The sequence below is a fragment of the Corvus kubaryi genome, unplaced genomic scaffold, assembly GCF_017639235.1.
Source record: "Corvus kubaryi isolate FWS band 111438036 unplaced genomic scaffold, C.kubaryi_AGA036_p1.0 38090, whole genome shotgun sequence".
Classification (NCBI taxonomy): Eukaryota; Metazoa; Chordata; class Aves; order Passeriformes; family Corvidae; genus Corvus; species Corvus kubaryi.
This window is the reverse complement of record NW_024581164.1, coordinates 1,560-18,537: the sequence shown is the minus strand read 5'-3', so window position 1 is coordinate 18,537 and position 16,978 is coordinate 1,560. Positions and strand designations below refer to the sequence as shown.

The window sequence follows — 16,978 nt, the reverse complement described above, 5'->3', positions numbered from 1 at the left end:
GGGATGGGATGGGATGGGATGGGATGGGATGGGATGGGATGGGATGGCAGATCCTCCTTCGAGCCAGACACAGCTCTCCCGCACCATGACCCCACTAAGCCTTCATGCAGTACCCGGCCCCAGAGCCAGCTCCTTCTAAAGGGGACGGATGTGGGTGCAATGAGCCCCCCAGCAGGGGGTGAGAGCACAGGCAGGTGTTTCATCACACACGCTCTACACCACACCTGGCCCCAGCCTCTTCCTGAGGCATCTTCTCCATTGCAGTCCTGGACAAATCCCAAATGAAGGTGCCCACAGCTACAGCCCAGATCTGAGTCAGGGCTTGTGCACGGGGCAGTCTCCAGCCTCATCCCAGAGTCAGCAGGGTGTGGATCAGCCATGAAGTGGCAGCTCTGCTTCCCCTGTGTTGGGGGAGACCCCCGAGGAGACGCTCCAAGGAGGCAGAGGGTGCACAGAGGAAGGGATGGGGGAAAGGAGGAGGAAAGGCAGCCACGCTGTGCAGCAGAAGGGTGCGATCAGTCACTTCTGGATTTATAGAGGATTAGACCTTGCTAAGCACATGCTGAATCAGATTTAATACTATTAACATTTATGAATTATCCTCTAGCAATTAGCCGAGACATCCTCCAGTACAGCACAGGGAGCTGCAGAAAAGGCAGCCCTGGGGTGGGGGTCGGGGGGAGGAGGATGCCAAGGGGTGGCATGGGCACTGTGGACAGGTTGGGGTTGGGCTGCTGGACCCCATAGCAAGGTCAAGGGCTCATTGGCTGAGCTCCTGTGTGTCCCAGTGAGCTCTTGTGCTCCTCCAGCAGCCCAAGCCTCGGCTCTTAAGGTGCTCCTGGAGTTATAAAGCCTTATGTACTGAATAAATGTATTTGCTGCCTAATTATACAGCTGCTGCTGGTGCTCCCCCTTCGCTCTGAGACATTGTGCCTGCAGCAGGCAAATTCCAACCAAGAGGAGGAAGGGGGGAAAGGTAAAGCCTTGAAGGCTGGGCAAGGAATGAGGAGCTGAGGAGAGGAGGGAAAATGACCAAAGTGGCACAGGCTGAGATGTTGATCCACCAGCCCCATCACCACCAGGCAGATTCTCCTGCCCGCGTATCTTAGACCTCCCCTGGCACAGCAAAGGGGAGAAGAATTTGTGCAAACCCAATTTGTTCTCCGGGCACTGTCACATTTTTTTGCATTTCTCTGGGCAGGGACAATTAAAATCAATGAAGTCAGTTTTGCTTTCATGTTCTCGGTGCTGAATTGGTTGAGATAAAATCACATTAAAGAAACAGTTACATATTTAAAGGTAGATATTGCCTGCACTGGAATTTTCTTTCATGAAAATCAATGAAAGCACTTCTCCTGGAATTAAGTCCTGATCTTTTTTTGTTCTACACTCCCAATGAGTCCCAATTTTACAATATACAAGCACAAAGGCAAATCTGAGTGGAAGGCTTCCTTTTAAGGAGAAGAGAAGCAATTTTCAATACAGTGTAGCAAAAACATTATTCCTACAGGAAAAAGGAAAAAAAAAGTAATCATTATCTATGAAATAGTTTGTGTTGAGTCACAGCCCAGGGAGGATTGTACTCAGCGACTGGAGGGCTGGTCAGACAGATGAATTGATTTTAGAAACCAGCAGAGAGCAGTGACAGAGGCCAGGCTGCCGGGGAGGGCTCAGGACCTGGCAGGACATGTCCCAGGGGCTGGTGGCAAGAGATGCCCAAGGACTCAAGTTGCTCATCCTGGCTGGACTTTCACCACACTGCCCATTGTCCCACTGTCTCCCTGCAGGCAGAGCTGGGATTGAGGAATTGGGCTGCTGTATCAAAAAAAACCCCAAAAAATGAAAGTCCCAAACCATCTTTTCCCTCCATCCATTATGTCTGGAACAGATGCAAACTGACACAACAGGATGAGAATACAAATCTCTGCTCTGCAACAGCTCCCCAGGCTTGGAGCACATCCCTCCGTGCCTCAGTTTCCCCCCCAGCCAAGCATCACACAGGAACAAATGTGACATCCACCACCCTCCGCCTCCTTTCCTGCTCCAGCCAGGAGACAAATCCATCGTGCCACAGGAATCCACAACGAAACGTATCTTCATTTTCCAACCGGCACCAACCCTCGCCCTCCTCCTGCCTGCATCCAGCTCCGTGTTTATGTTCTGCTTCCTGGGAAACAAGAGGCTCGTTACCATGCGGAGGGCGACAGCAGAGCGATTAGTGAAATTTGTTACCCACATGCTCTGAACAAAATTAAATTAAAAGTGCTGCTTTGCTGTCAAGATAAGGGCCAAGCCGGAGAGATAATTTTTCACTCTCAAACACTCAATTACTCGCTGAGGCTGTATCAGATACAATCGGAAAATAAATAAATAAATAGGAAGACCTGCACTGCCTCCAGGAACAGATGTAAAAGCTTTTATCTCCAGCGCAGTCTGGGGAACTTAAAGAGCTTGCGGCCACCGCAGCTCCACCACCACTTTCCCTGCAGACCCTTGTGCTGCCCAGCTCCAGCTTCCAGCAGCTCAGTACCCCTGGCACAGGCAGGAGCATGAGTGCACCCCCCACCTACAGCCACCAGCGATTCAGGGAGCAAAGAGGCAGCTGGAGCAACCCCAGCCCAGCTTCCCTGCACAGCCGGAGTCCAGCAGGGACGGAGAGGGACTCCGAATGGGTTTCATGTGCTGTTGCAGTGCCTCATTGCTCTGCAGGCAAAACAAGCCATCAGGCAAAAGCACCACGTTTGTTTGCTCTCTGGAAAAGCAGCATCCATGACAGAGAGCAGGGAATGGTTGGGAATTAGCAGCATCCCCCACTGTCACACTGCCCTGGGCATCACAGTGTGAGCATGGCTGTGCTGCTGGGGTGCACCCTGGAGGGAGGCACCTTGGTGCTCTGGGGCGTAAAGACAACATCTGTATCGTGAAGGCACCTCATCCCTGAGATGTGAGGATCTGCAGGTCGCATGGGAGCCGGGGTGTCCCCTCTGGGCTGTTCTTTCCTGGCCTCACAAAGAGCAGCACAGCTCCACGTGCCATGAAGCAGCTGGGTGTGCACCACCCAGACTGACTTGTCCGTCTGTCCCCACAGGGAGCAGCTCTGTGTCCCATCCTGAGGAATCCTAATGACTCTCTGTCCTTTCCTGAGGAATTCTGATGGCTCTGTGTCCCATCCTGAGGAATCCTAAGGGCTCTGTGTCCCCTCTTAAGGAATCCCAACCTGTCTGTGCCATGGGCTGACCACACAAGGAGGGGATGGACACAGGGCTGTCAGGAAAGGAGCAGCACCCCAAGTACAGACAGACAGCACCAGACACAGACAGACCCATTCTTCCTTCCTGCCACTGGAAGCAGCCCAAATTGACATGTTTTCTTTATCACCTTTTGTTTCCCACTTGATTCCCAACTGCATCTCCCCCAGTCTGAAGGCGAATCAAGCCTAAGGCAGAGCAGGGGGGCAATTCCCTGAGGAGTATGGAAGAGTTGGGGGGGGATGCCCTGCCTGCAGCATTCACTCAGCTCCAGCGAGGCCAGAGGCACCAGCAAAGAAAGCAGTACCCAAATTTTATTCTGCACTTCGTTTAGTTGCCCATGAAATAATAAGCGCCAGATGCCTCTGGAGATGGGAGAGGATCAAAGCAAAGCTTCCTCATATGTAGCAGACTCCGAATACCTAATATTGCCTTATAAAAGGCCTTGTTTTAAACACCAAATACAGAGGCAGATCAAAGCTCAGCTTCTCATTTCTCTAACAGCCCTCAGAAGGCTCCGCCAGCCAGCCCAGCACACACGCACACGGGGCTGACACCAATCCAAGGTACATAATTGAACTCTGCTAATTTGTCAAACCCATCACCGCGTGCTATGGAAACAGCCAGGTGCCTTGTTCACAGAGACCTCAGCCGAGGAACATCCCAAAGCCATGCCCTCCCTTCCCTGGGGTGCTGGGGAGCTTGAACAACAGCTGTGCATGAAAACAGAGTGGGGTATTTCCCCCCTTCCTCTTTTAACAGGTGATGCCAGGAGGGGTGAAGCGATCCCAGACCCAAGTGTGGGGCAGCAGGCTCAGGGTGGTGCAGCTCGAGCTAAAGCAGATACCAGAGACAGCTTGAGGAGCAGCAGGCAGCTGAGGACAGTCCATGGGACACCCTGGGTGGGTGGACACTGCACAGGGTGCCCTCCAGCACATCTCAACCATCACAAGAACAAAAGCAGCCCTCTGCCTTTGCAGCCCCTGCTCTGCTTTGTGTCTGGGTTTCCAGCAGCTCGGTACCTGATCTCTGCTTGATGGGGGAGCGACACCAGCCCCACACTCTGGGGTTTGTCAGCACTCATGGGGACCTCCTGGCAGGTCCCAGGGGCTCAGATACAGGGGCTCCCAGTAGGTCCCAGAGGCTCAGACAATGACTAGGGTGCAAGGGAGGGCAGAGGGTCTGTGGGTCTCCAAGACAAATGGGCTTGGCAAGGCTCAGCCCCTCGGAGGGTCCCCATATGACACCATCGCTTTCCCTGCCTCAGTTTCCCCCAACCCAGGAAGCTGAACAGCATCTGCTGCACATTTCTATGTTACAGAGCAGCTGCTCTGTGGTCTGAGAAAGCACAGGGAGGTGCAGGAGCCTCGCTTGTGCCTTCCCTCCAGCAAGGAGGGGCTCATTATACTCATGGAATCCTTAATGAGACGGGCAGGGAGCCTGATACAGCCTTGGAGTTAAAGTGCTGCTTCTTCCCCCCACATCTTTCACTGTTTGATCTCACCATCGGGCAGGTGCTGCCAGTGACCAGGGGAACTCGGGGCTGCACAGTCAGACCTGGAGCTGAATGTATTTTGCTGGGCACAAGGCAAACCTCACCCCAGAGCAAGAGGGATGGAGCAGGAGTGGGGTTTGTGCACAGGGCTCTGCCTCCTTGGTTTAGGGGGATTTTTGCTACTAATATTTTCCTCTCAAACTCAGAGTAGGATCCAACTGAACACATCCCACCCTGCTCCAGAGACAGGAACTAAGCATCAAAGCTTTGATATCGGCCTGATGGCCAGCGGGGGATGTGGATTCACATCTTTACAACACTGACAGGTTCTCTCTCACAGAGACTTCAGCGCTGGTGGAAGGTGTGATGACCGACAGCCCTGGAGACAAGAGCCATCTGTGCACCACAGGCAGCATGCAAGGAGCTGCCCACATTTCCTGGTACTCCCAGGGGAATGGGAAAGGGGAGAGCCAGCCCCCACAGCAAGCAGAGCCTTGGAGTGCGCAAACCTGTCGCAAACAGGTTGCAAGAAATTCTGATTTCTGGAAATCCTCGAGTCAGTGCTGAGGGTGAGCAGGAAGGAGCAAACCAGCCATCCCTGGCCCCAGCTGAGGGTCCCTCCAGCCTCTGAGCACAGAGTTGTGCACAGCCTGACAGCCTCTCTCAGGACTTGTTTTGCTTGGAAAAGCAGTCCCGATTCCAGCTCCCTTGAGACTGCATGCCACTGGAGCAGAGCTCACACTGATCCATCAAAGAGAAGTGGAGGGTGTGAGCACAGGCAGGGGACTGTGGCGAAGAGAAGGGATGTCTCACTGAAGACTTGGGTATGAACAGAGTACTTCTTGGCATAAGCCAGCAGTGCCTCTCCCAGCTCAAATCCCAGAGATGGGGCTGAGCCCAACAGCAAGGACCAAGATTCCACAGGAAGATCTCTGCTTTATTCCTCGCACTCTACTCCCCTATAATTTCTCTGGAGACTTTCCAAAGACACAGTAACATCAGCGTAAGGGCACCCCACAGACCTAGAAGCTGGGAATGTGAGTGGTGCAGTGTGCTGGGACCACAAAAGGTGCTGTCTCTTACTTTTCCATGTATTCCTGCCCTGAAAACCAGGTACCAGTGGGTCTGCTGCTCCTGAGCTCAGAACAAGCTCTCCCTTGCTCAGTACTGTCCTGTGCAAATGTCTCTCTAACATACCTTGCCAAAGCACTGCAGAACCTGCTGTCCTCCTTCTCCAGGAGACACAGGAGGCCACTAACCAAGCTCAGAGGAAAGCAGACCTGCACACCTCCTAAGTGGAAACTTCCCATCTCATCGTCTGGGATCAATGCCTTGACAGTACAAATAATTAGGCTCAATCCTGCAAAATCTTATCCGAGGAGAGAAACCCCAAGGAATCCCTCTCCTTGGACCTGATAACTATCTGAAGGCACCTGCAACGACACGCAAGCCTGGTGCAATCGATAGGGGAACATCTCTGTAAGAATTAACTGTATCTGACGACACATCCTTCTCTATTAGAGTTACGATCCTGTCCAATTATGGATCTTGGCTGAACTTGTAATTATGAGTTTGGAACTACGACTTCCCACTACGCTACTGCTTTGCTTCCATGAGGGAGAGGAGAGTCAATGAAAGGATAATGGAAAATTCCTTTCAAGGATGCAGCGATGGCCAAATTTATCTAGACAGGAGGGGAAGTACAATGGGGACTTTATGCAAGACAATTCCCTCAGTTAGCCCCCAGTGAACACGAACAAACCAGGTTCTCACAGCATTGCTCAAACACTGAGGCAGATCTAACAGCCAGCCCTGTGCGATGGCGCGAGGCAGCTCTGCCTCCTGTGTTCCCTTCAAACCCAGCCATCAAAGCTGCCCAGGTGAACAACAGCTTATTCACAGGGAAAGAAAGGAATTCTTCCCATTCATCCGTTCCTTTATACTTGCCCTACAAGGAAGCTTAAACCAACAACCAAAAACCAACACAGATGTCAATAAAAATATCTTTGTACCCGGCATCCAGTATGAGCTTTTTTCAAGAGACTGACAGAGCACTTGACCTCAAGGGGAATGGCATCAAGGCAGCCTTGCAAAGATTTATCTGCCTCTCATTAAAACACAGTTTTCCATACCTTCCCTGTGCCCTATCACCCCTCTCCCTGGTGAAAGCTGAAAACCCCCAAACTTCAGTGACTTTTCCAAAGTACCCAAGTGCTGTCACACCCTGCCCAGTATCCCTGAATAAGTCACTGAAAAAGCTGCTCCAGCACTTGGGACATTTGATCCCTGCACCAGCAGTGTTTTGGGACAGTTTCTTTTGTCCCTGTTTGCAACACAACCAATTCCTTCCTTCTGTCACACAGGCGCAAAGATGATCAGAGGGATGGAACGCCTTTCCTATGAGGAAAAGCTCAGAGAGTTGGGATTGCTCAGCCTGGAGAAGGCTTAGGGGTGACCAAACTGCAGCCTTCCAGTACCTGAACAGAACTGGAGAGGGACTTTGGAGAAGGGCATGGAATGACAGGACAAGGCGGAATGGCTTCAAACTGACAGAGGGCAGGGTTAGGAAGAATATTGGGAAGAAATTCTCGGCTGTGAGGGTGGGCAGGCCCTGGCTCAGGTTGCCCAGAGAAGCTGCGGCTGCCCCATCCCTGGAAGAGTCCAAGGCCAGGTTGGACAGGGCTTGGAGCAACCTGGGACAGTGGAAGGTGTCCCTGCCCATGGCAGGGGGTGGAACGAGGCGAGCCTTAAGGTCCCTTCAAACCCAAACCGTTCTGGGATTCTGATTCTATCATTTTCCCCTGAACGTTTGTACTGCAACAGGTAAGTAAGTCATGAATCCTCTCATCCTGTTCATCAAAAGCTCATTTTAAACACAGAGATGATTTTTTTTGGTTCTAAAACCAAAAAAGGAAAGAAAAAAAACCCCACCCAAACATGTAAAATTGAAGGCCCAGCCTTTGGGCAGGAACAACTGCAGCACACCCCTGTGCATGCGTGAGTTTATTCCCATGTGCAACCACCGAGCTGATCAGAGGTGCTGAGCTGATTTCACATTCAAATAAACGCACTGGAAGCATTTATGGGAATGGCTCATCATGGAAACAAATGGGGCTGTGTGCTGCTGCGGTGGGCACCAGCATCTATCTGGCTGCTGCGCTCTGCCGAGGCCCGGCTTCGTGTACAAAACAAATGGAGGGAGCAGACCCACTGTGCAATTTTTAAATTGCTTCCCAACGGAGTTATTTCCCGACAGTGATTTTTCAAACCCAGTAGCAGCAGCAGCAAAACTCGTCCTCTCCTCCACCAAACAGCTCAGGCTGAGAGTCCCAAACAAAACCAATCCGGCGTGATGTGACCAGAGGAAATGAGGACACTCATTTCAAACTGCAGATGATATTTCAGTTTCTCAGCTTCTCTAACTCACAAAAGAGCCTGAAGGGGCTTGGGTCTACAAATCCCTGCCCCAACCCTCATTTTGAATTTGTTCCTTTTAATTGCCTTTGTGCCAAGAGGAAGGCCGGGAAATTTTCATCCAACGGATGCTTTGCATGGGAAATAAAGGGCAGAAAACAGGAGTCTGGAGCAAGGAATTGCCAAGGTAACCATCCCTGACAGCTGCGCTGGTGCCAGGACGATGACAGACACAATCACTCCCTGCTGGTGCAGCTTTGGGGAAGTGCCAGGGCATGTGGAGGCTAACTGATATTAGAAACCATCAAAGAAACCCAGAACCTCAGCAACAACGCTGGGAAATGGGATTTATGGCTCCTGCATGGTGCTGCAGGACACAAACAGCACATCTTGGGATGTCCTTACCGCCACAGACTGGTGTGGCTGTCCTTTAGACTTGGGCAGTATTGGACACCACTACCCATGGGGACAGTGAAGGCGCTCAGCCATTTCCTTTCCTCCGACACCAGAGTGTAGTCACAGCGTCCTTTCGTACCTTTGCTTCGCCTCCGGCTCCGATACTGCTCCGTGTAGAAGGTGAGCTGGGTTTCATCGTCTGCCTCGGAGCCAGAGTTGCCTTTGGCACGTCCAAACCCGATCCCACCTGCAGGCAATAGAGAGGAAAAAATCAGCCCTGGCAGCTGGGATACTCAGGAGCAGGTGGAGCCAGGAGCTCCTCAGCAGAGCTCAGGATCGGGCCAGCAACCCCCACTCCTTGCTAAGGTTCTTTGCTTGGGGTCACCAGTAGTGAGCAGGAACTTTTACCATTCATGGTTTCATCAAAAATCAAGACCCTACAGTGCCTATAGTGATGTGGATGTAAGAAAACGCTTTCTTACCCTCAGAAATAAAAACACAAATGTATTTCAAGGGACTTACAAAGAAAACTCCCGAGCACGGCAGCTGCTCTCCCCAAGGACACCTACACGGTGAAATGCAGTGAATTTTAGGCATTTGCTTCAAAGCAAACCCAGCAAGGACAAGTGGTACAGGGGGAATACAGCACTTGGGAGGGACCCAGGACCCACCTGAGGGTCTTTGCTGCCCCTCAGCACCCAGTTTGGCCCATCTGCTCCCCCAGCTTGCTGTGACAGCCAGCAGCACAACCCTGCAGCGGTCAGGACGGACAGGAGCAGGGCTGGCCCGTGGCTCACCCGGCCTCCTCCTCTCCGGATACGGTGTGGGATGCAGCAGGAACCCAGCTGGCTTCCTCCCCAGACCCACCAAGGAGCGATGGATGCTTAAAAGGCACCACAGACTCTAATTGGCAGAAGTCCTTCAATCTTTGCAGAGCTTAAAGCAAAGAGGCCTCTGGGGGTTGACAGTGGCCCTTTAAACTGCCATTAAAATATTTTACTGTTTTTAAAAAATCTTTTATTCTAGGCAGAAGCACAATTTCCCCATTTCTTGGCAGAAGAACAGAAAATGAGCGGTGCCTTCTGCCCTCTGAAATCCTTAATCACAGTGATGAGAGGTGGCTGGCAGGAGCCAGCGGGACGCCAGGAGCTCGGCACGTGGCTCCTGCCCTGGCCATGCCCTGACCTGGTCGAGCAGTGCCCTCCAGGGCAGTCTCAGCAGCGGGGCAGGAAGAGGCCCTGCCGGCTCCTTTGCTCCTGGAAGCAGCAGGAAGGGTCAGTGCTTGCACACAGCAGCATTCAGTGCTTGGACAGCGGGGCTGGAGGGTTTAAAGACCCCAAACCATAACCCACCATCAGCCCCTCCTCAGCCACAAACACCACAAAAAACACCCAGTGCCATGATGCACCCACACCAAGGGGTTTGAAAGGCACAGCGGAGTGGTAAGGCCAGTAAGGCTTATTTGCAAGAGTGAGGAAAATCTTAATTAACCTGGGCTTCTAAGGCAGGCCCTTGGGCAACCAGCCAGGGCTGCAGCCCTGCTGCACATCCCCTTCTCACTGAGCAGGGGCTGCCGCAGTGGCCGGGGCTGGGGGACAGACACCAGCTGTGGGAGGGTCCCCCCACTCCTGAGAGCCCAGCACAGCCCTCGCCCCTGCCCGGCAGAGGGACCTGGACGCTGCCTGTGCAGGTAGGACACGGCACGTCCCTCTGTCACCTTCCCACGCACCAGAGCTGGCCCCTTTTGCACAGGCAGATGGCTGGGGTGGACAGAGGCAGCGATGTGGCGCTCTCTGTGCTGTCAGAGACCACTGAGGTGACCAGGCAGCTGGCACAGGCAGCAGCTGCTCCGCCAGCCACCGGCCCAGCCCCCTCCGGCCGCTCCGCGTTTGTGTGCCGGCTGCGTCTCCGTGATGGATGGAGCTGACATGTTAAATTACTCAGGCTGGATGTCTTCAGAGAGCTGGTGACAGCGATATTGCATTTTCTGATTACCCAGCACTGAGCAGGATGTATAAATACAGGAGTTGTGAGACCCAGCGCAGGTCCCCCGCCCGCAGCGGAAACGTCTCCTCTGACCCAACATGCAGTGCCAGAGGTTGGCCGGGAAACACCAGCCTGGGGCACACACACAGCTGCCAGGGATGTGCTTTTACACCTTCGTGGCATCCAGGATGCTGGAGCACATCTTGGTGGTGGTGCTGAGGATCTCAGGGCCCAGCTGAAGCAACCTGGAGGACGCAGGGACACTAATCCTCAAGTAATCCTGCCATGAACCTGATCTCATGTTTAACTGGCCCCAAAATCTGATCAAATCAGCCCAGTGAGACATTTACAAGTGGGGAGATGCCTCCTCTTCCGGATCCATAACCAGTCTTGGTCACAGGCTGCTCACCAGGGCATGGGGCTGACGATAATCACGATGGGGCCAAGGACACTCATGGCAGAGAGCACCCATGTGCAATTACTGATGAACAAGGACAGCACCCAGATAAAGCCAAGCAGTCCTGCCTGGTCAGCATTCCCTTTTCTCCAGAAACAGGGAGAAAACCACCAAGTATCAGGAAACAAAAAGATCCTAATCACTGCAATCGGTTACAAATTGGAATAAGATGCTTAAAAGGCAGAGAACAGGGGAACAGCAGCTTCTCAGAGCTAGGTACCTGTAATGCACTGGCAGCTCTCTCCAGCAGCTCCCACGGGGATGTACACCCTCTTTACACCCAGTTTACTCCTGCTTTTGAGACCGGAGAAAAACAGAGCTCCCCTTCCCTGCCTGCCTCCTGCCCCACTGCCTGGCGAACGAGCTGGGCAGAAGATGGGGGGTGAGGAAGAGGAGCTCTAGGAAGATGCTCTTGTTTCTAATCCTGTTTGCAGATTTACAAGCTCGTTAATCCCTTCAAATAGATCTCAGCTCAGCCAGGCGCCAGGGTAGGGCGCTTGTTCCGAGTGCAGCATTAATTTAGTGGGGAGCAAGGCGGGGTGCCAAGGCAAACACCTCGTTATTGTGCAATTAAAGATGGTCCCGCTAATGCTGAGTGGGGATAAAGAAATAAAATTCAGGAATCAGATTTATCCCCAAAGACTTTTTGTCAGCTGAAGCCATGTGTATGTTTTTAAAAGTGAGGTTTTTGTCATTACAGAGGAAATAAAAAGCAAACATGACATTTTTAATCCTTTCCCCGAAGCCAGAAGGTCACAGAATATCTCAAGGAAAGAACTATAGATGTAAAAGGAATCAAAACAGAGTTAAAATAAAGAAATAAGTGACAGCAGCTATTTGGATAACTCCTATCTGAGGCCCAGCTGACCTCAGACACTTAATCCCTCCAAGTTGGATGTTATAATAGAAGTGGGAGCTTGGTTTTGTCCCCAGCAGTGCCACCTTGGGTGACATCTTTGTGCATCCCTCTGCCCTGCAGCCACTATCAATGGAAAAAGGATTTTCTGCATCTTTTTCCTCCAGAAAAAGGCAAACACCTGTACATATCACAGAATTCAAGACCCACCATTTCCCTCATCGACCATGTTGGGTTCACCCCACTCCATGCTCACTCACCCCAGGCAATGCTGCCTGCTGGGTGTTCAGGAAGCCCCTCTGCTCCCAGGCTTCCCAGTAAAAACTGGATGAGGAATGCCCTCCCCAGCACAGCAGCGAGGTCCATGCACTAAGAGCTGGCAGGGCAATGCAATTAGCTAAGTGGAAATTTTCAGTTTAATTAATTTAACCCCAAGAAGAGCACCAGACAACTGAAAAAAAACCAACCCAAATGTGGTCAGAGAAAGGTAAATTAGATGCAGATTTAAGGAGGAAGAAAAACAATACACAAACATTTTCTTCTGAAACTTACCCAGTCAACCTCCCCCTCCCCAAAAAAATCCAAGCCAACAACAAACAAACAGAATAAAGATAAAATGCCCTTTAAAACTAAGTGCCCTGTGGCAGGGGTATGTTCACACATACTGGCTTCACCTGAGGAAAACTCTTCCTCCTCAGTGATCTCCCTTTTCCTTCTGTCTCTACCCAGAACACCCCACCAGTGCAGGCGGTGCCACAACCAGGTGACAGCTCCACTGTGAAAAACTGGGACCATGCTGATCCCAGACAGCAGCCCTTGCACAGCCTGAAGGGTTTTATTTCACCAAGGACCAGCTCAAAGAGCTGGACGTGATGTTTTGACTTGGGGGCAGTGAAAGGTCCCAGGTGAACCCCAGAAAAGCCTCACCAGCAAAACGCTCCACAGGTACCACAGGACAGTCAGACAGGGCAAGGTGGAAGCAGAGGTGTCCTGGCAAAAGCAGGGACCATGGATGAGCCCAGCTGAGCCTCAGCTCTCCTCCCTCAGGGAGATTTGGGTAACTCAGGGCACAGCCAAGATCTCCAAACCACAGGAACCGCAGCCCCAGTAAGCAGCACAGCCCGATGAACAGCACATCCTGTCTCAGGGGAAGGACCATTATGGGTTATTTCTTCCCAAATCCAGAGTGTTTTTAAAGCCCTGCCCCAGGAGAGGGCACCAGACCCCCTCTCTGCGCACACCGGCCACCCTCGAGGCCACCTCCCAGCCCCAGGGCTGAGCACACAGGATGGTCCATCAGCCAAAGCCACACCCTCAGTCCCTGCTCCGCTGCCTCTCCCCGGGGCACCGCTGCCCGGTTCTGGGGCAGCCAGGTTGGGATGCTCCGGGGCTGCATTTCAGGATCAATAAACACTCTAGAACGCAGCATCCTTCCCTCCGGTGCTGCCAGCCCCCAGCAGAGACCTCTTCCTTCCAGCCCACCCCTCCCACACTCGGCTCTCTCCATCCTCGCTCTCCCTCAATTATTTATAAGCTCTGAATGTGCTTCACTCCATAGAAGTGCTTAGGGAGAAAGGTTGTATGAAAGAGGCATTAGACGAAATAAAGTTATATGGCACAGCAAATAGAGAGGGTGCTGTGGTTTGGTGGGTTTTTTTAAAGTCAATCTACTTGGGAGAACAGCACCTTTCCCAGCGCTGCTGGAAACACTCAGGGCAGAATCAGATTTAATGAGGAGCAATGGGCAGCAGCTTAAGCACACTCAGAGCAGGGAAGCGAAGCAAGGCAAAGTTTATCCCAGATTTGTTTCCCTTGGACTGGGGGTTGGGTTGTTCTCTGGCTTGGATGGTTTATCCCACCCTTCTGAAGGAGTAGCACTCGGAAACCCTTTCGGAGCGTTTCCGAAGAGGAGGAAATCCTTCTGCTGTGTGCAGTTCCTGCAGGGACAGCACTCCAGCTGTAGGGCTTTGATGAGGTTAAACATTAATTAAATCAAACCACAAGAAAATAATTACACACATGCATCCATCAGGCTGACTTGTCACTACCCAGAAACAAAGTTGGATGCAAACTCCATCAGCGGAACTGTCACGCGGCCGTTAGGAGGAAATGAATGTATCCCAAATGGACAATTTCATTTAGGGGGAGGAAAAAAAAGTCTTGTGGATTGCAATGGATTAATGAGGCAAAGAGTTTATGTTTGCAATTGGATGGAAAATGTAAACATCCTGAGTTGTGGTATCATTCTTTACCCTGGAGGGCTGTTCGCACTCCAGCCACTCGCCTGCCAGCGGCACAGGTAACCACAGGCTGTGAAAACAAAACCTCTGGCACAGGAGAGGCCAGGGAATGGGCAGGGAAAGGCATGGATCAGCTCAGCAGCAGCGCCCAGCCACCACCTCTACAAGCAAAAAAGACAAATTAAGAGGAAAAGAGGATGGGTGGGATGGGGCTGTGGGGAGCGAGGTCTCCACTGGAGATGTTGGGACTGCCTGGCTTTTTGGGGATTTCTGACCACTGAGAGCTTGAAATCTCTTTTTTAGGGTGTGCTGGTGAGGGATGCCTGTGGCTGGGGACACTGGGAGTCAGAGTCCCCTCCTGAAGCCCTCAGGGTACATTCTACCTCGGGCTCCTCATTGCTCACTGGGTACAAAGCAATCTCATGTTCTCGTACTGAGGAAACCAGTGGGGAGAGACGGAGAGAGACCAAGGGTGCTCTTGTCCTGATATCCACTGACTGTTCCCGTGGTCACTAACATGCAGAGGAATCCTGGGGAGGTGGGAAATGGGGTGGGGGTGTCTCCAGAGACTGGGGACAGGCTGGGCTGGCTCGGGGCCATGCTGTGCTCCCACACAGCCAGAGGCTCTGCCTGCAGCTGGGCACTGTGTCTCCTCCGAAGCTCAGCTGCAAGGATTAACTGACTTGTTCCATTAGTGACCAAAAAGCCTCTTACCTTCAGGCAGTTCAAAAATGAAATAAAAACAAGCCCAAAAAAAATGAGGCTGGAGCAGGGAATCAGGGAAACTTTCCCTGACAGTCCCCATGGACCCCAGAGCACCCACACCCACACTAAAATCCAGAGACATATATTTGAATAACTACTAGAAAACAAACCAAATAATTTAAACCAGTTAAAGAGTCAGAACATTTCCTTCACACTGAGTAAATAATTTATGGGCAGAGCTATAATAAAAAAAAAGTCCTCTCCAGGCCTGTATCACAGGAAAATGTATCAGGAATAAAAGATCACATTTCAGACTCATAAATAAATGAAAAACAAAACCCAACAGTAAACAGAAAGAAAAGCATTTCCTTCCCAGCTCCCAGAGCTGACACAAAGACCCTCAGTGCACTGGGCAGATCATGGCCAAGGGACCTTCATCCCCATCATCCCTGAAGGGATCTGATGTCTCCGCCTCCTCCACAGATGGAAATCTGGACCCAAACCCTTGGCACAGCCTTTAGTGTGGTACAGCCTTTAGATCCATGAATGCTGCTCCCACCCTCTGTGTAGCTCCTAAAGCCCCTAAGCACTGGGAAAGCGGAAAGAAGAGAGGTTCCAGTGATGTGAGTTACAGCCAAAATGAATTTCACCCCTTCATGAAATGAAAACTTGACACGAAACTGTGATTCACTCCCACCTCAGCTAGCTGGGGCAGCTGACAGAGACTCTGGGCTTGCAGCAGAATCCCTTGGAGGGGACGCGACGTGACACAACTCACGGGCACCTCCACCAGACCACCCAGAGGATGCTGCATGGGGTTTGTCCCTCTCTCACCCCACCACAGAGGAGCTCTGGTGTCCCCACGCCCAGCAGCGAGGGTGAGGAGGCTCCCACCTTCCTCCCCAGCCAAGCTCCTCTGGCCATGGCCACCTACCTCGGGGCCGGCTGCGGCGTTTCCGTCTGCCCACGGAGGTGCTGCGCAGCGCGGGCTGCAGCTGCCCGATCTCGATGGGCGTGTTGGTGCGGAAGCTCTCCTTGAACTTCTGCATCAGGGACTCCACCGTCTCCTGCGTCACCTCGGGAGCTGCAACACCAGCAGAGGGGCTGTGGTTAGAAAAGAGCTGGGCCACCGTGTCCCCGCTGCCCATAAAATCCTTTCCTTGTGTAAGCCGGAGTCGAGTCCTGGGGCAGGAGCTCTGCCAACACCCTCTGGGGTCGCCCAGGGACCCATCCAGCACTTTTCTGATCGTACCAAAGCCACAGAAACTAGAAAATTACGAGTTTACAGAAATTGCCTTTTCTACCCTGCTTTCCAGCATTTTGGATTATTCCTTGCCTCTCCCCCATGTGCTCTTGAAAGCATCATGTCCTTACCCAAGTTACAGCCTGAAAGGTTCAAATCATACAACAGGGCACCGAGCTGGCTTTGGGTCGGGTTTAACTCTACACCAGAAGCTCAGAATTGAACCCAAACCTTGGCAGTCTTTTAGGGCAGCAGGAACTCCCCAACAGGTGAGTTTGGGCTTATGGAAGGATGGGAAGGCTGGGGTGGGAGTCAGGCAAAGTGCAGCTGGCCCAGGAATGCTCTGAGCAGCAGCAGGATTCCTTGGGGTCTCCCAGAGGCTGCACTCACGTGCTTGGATGCAGCACCTGAGGTCAGGAAACAACTTCCTGCAATGCCCCATGGCATGTGCCACATCATGCTGATATTTAAGCAACTCCTCTCCTTGCTCTCACACACCCTCAATTCTGTAACGCCACAAAATTCCCCCAGAACTTCCGATGAAGCTCCCTACCCACCTGCACAAGGGGCAGTACCAGGAAACCATGAAACCACCCACAAAAAGCAAAGATGAGATTTGGGATCAAAAGGCCCATCCTGCAGGACATGGAGGTCTCCCAGGTGCAACACTGGTTCGGCCTCTGTCAGCTCCTTAAATAAACCCATTAGCAGAACATAACCTCTGTCCTATGTCCATTTCCGGAGTCACAAAGTCTCCTCAAGGAGCTACAGAAGCTCTCCCTGCCTGCAGCATGGCTGTGTGGAGATGGCAGGGATCCCAGGTCCTACAGCCACCCCATACCCACTTGCAGAAGGGATAAGTGAGCACCCTGGAGCTCCCAGGCTGCCAGGAACTATGGGCTGGTGTAGCACCCCACAGCTCCTGGATCCAGAGACAT

The 16,978-nt window shown here is 52.2% G+C and overlaps 1 protein-coding gene across 1 annotated transcript; it reads right to left on the bottom strand.

Annotated features, from left to right (window-relative positions):
• Window positions 1-8,617: 8,617 nt before the first annotated feature.
• On the bottom strand, window positions 8,618-15,960 carry LOC121672138 (astrotactin-2-like; the record flags this gene model as incomplete). The annotated part of the gene is made up of 2 exons (XM_042044661.1): window positions 15,732-15,960; window positions 8,618-8,800 (listed from the first exon to the last, which is right to left on the bottom strand). Coding segments are annotated over exons 1-2 (397 nt in total), but the record flags the coding sequence as incomplete, so codon positions are not given.
• Window positions 15,961-16,978: the final 1,018 nt, after the last annotated feature.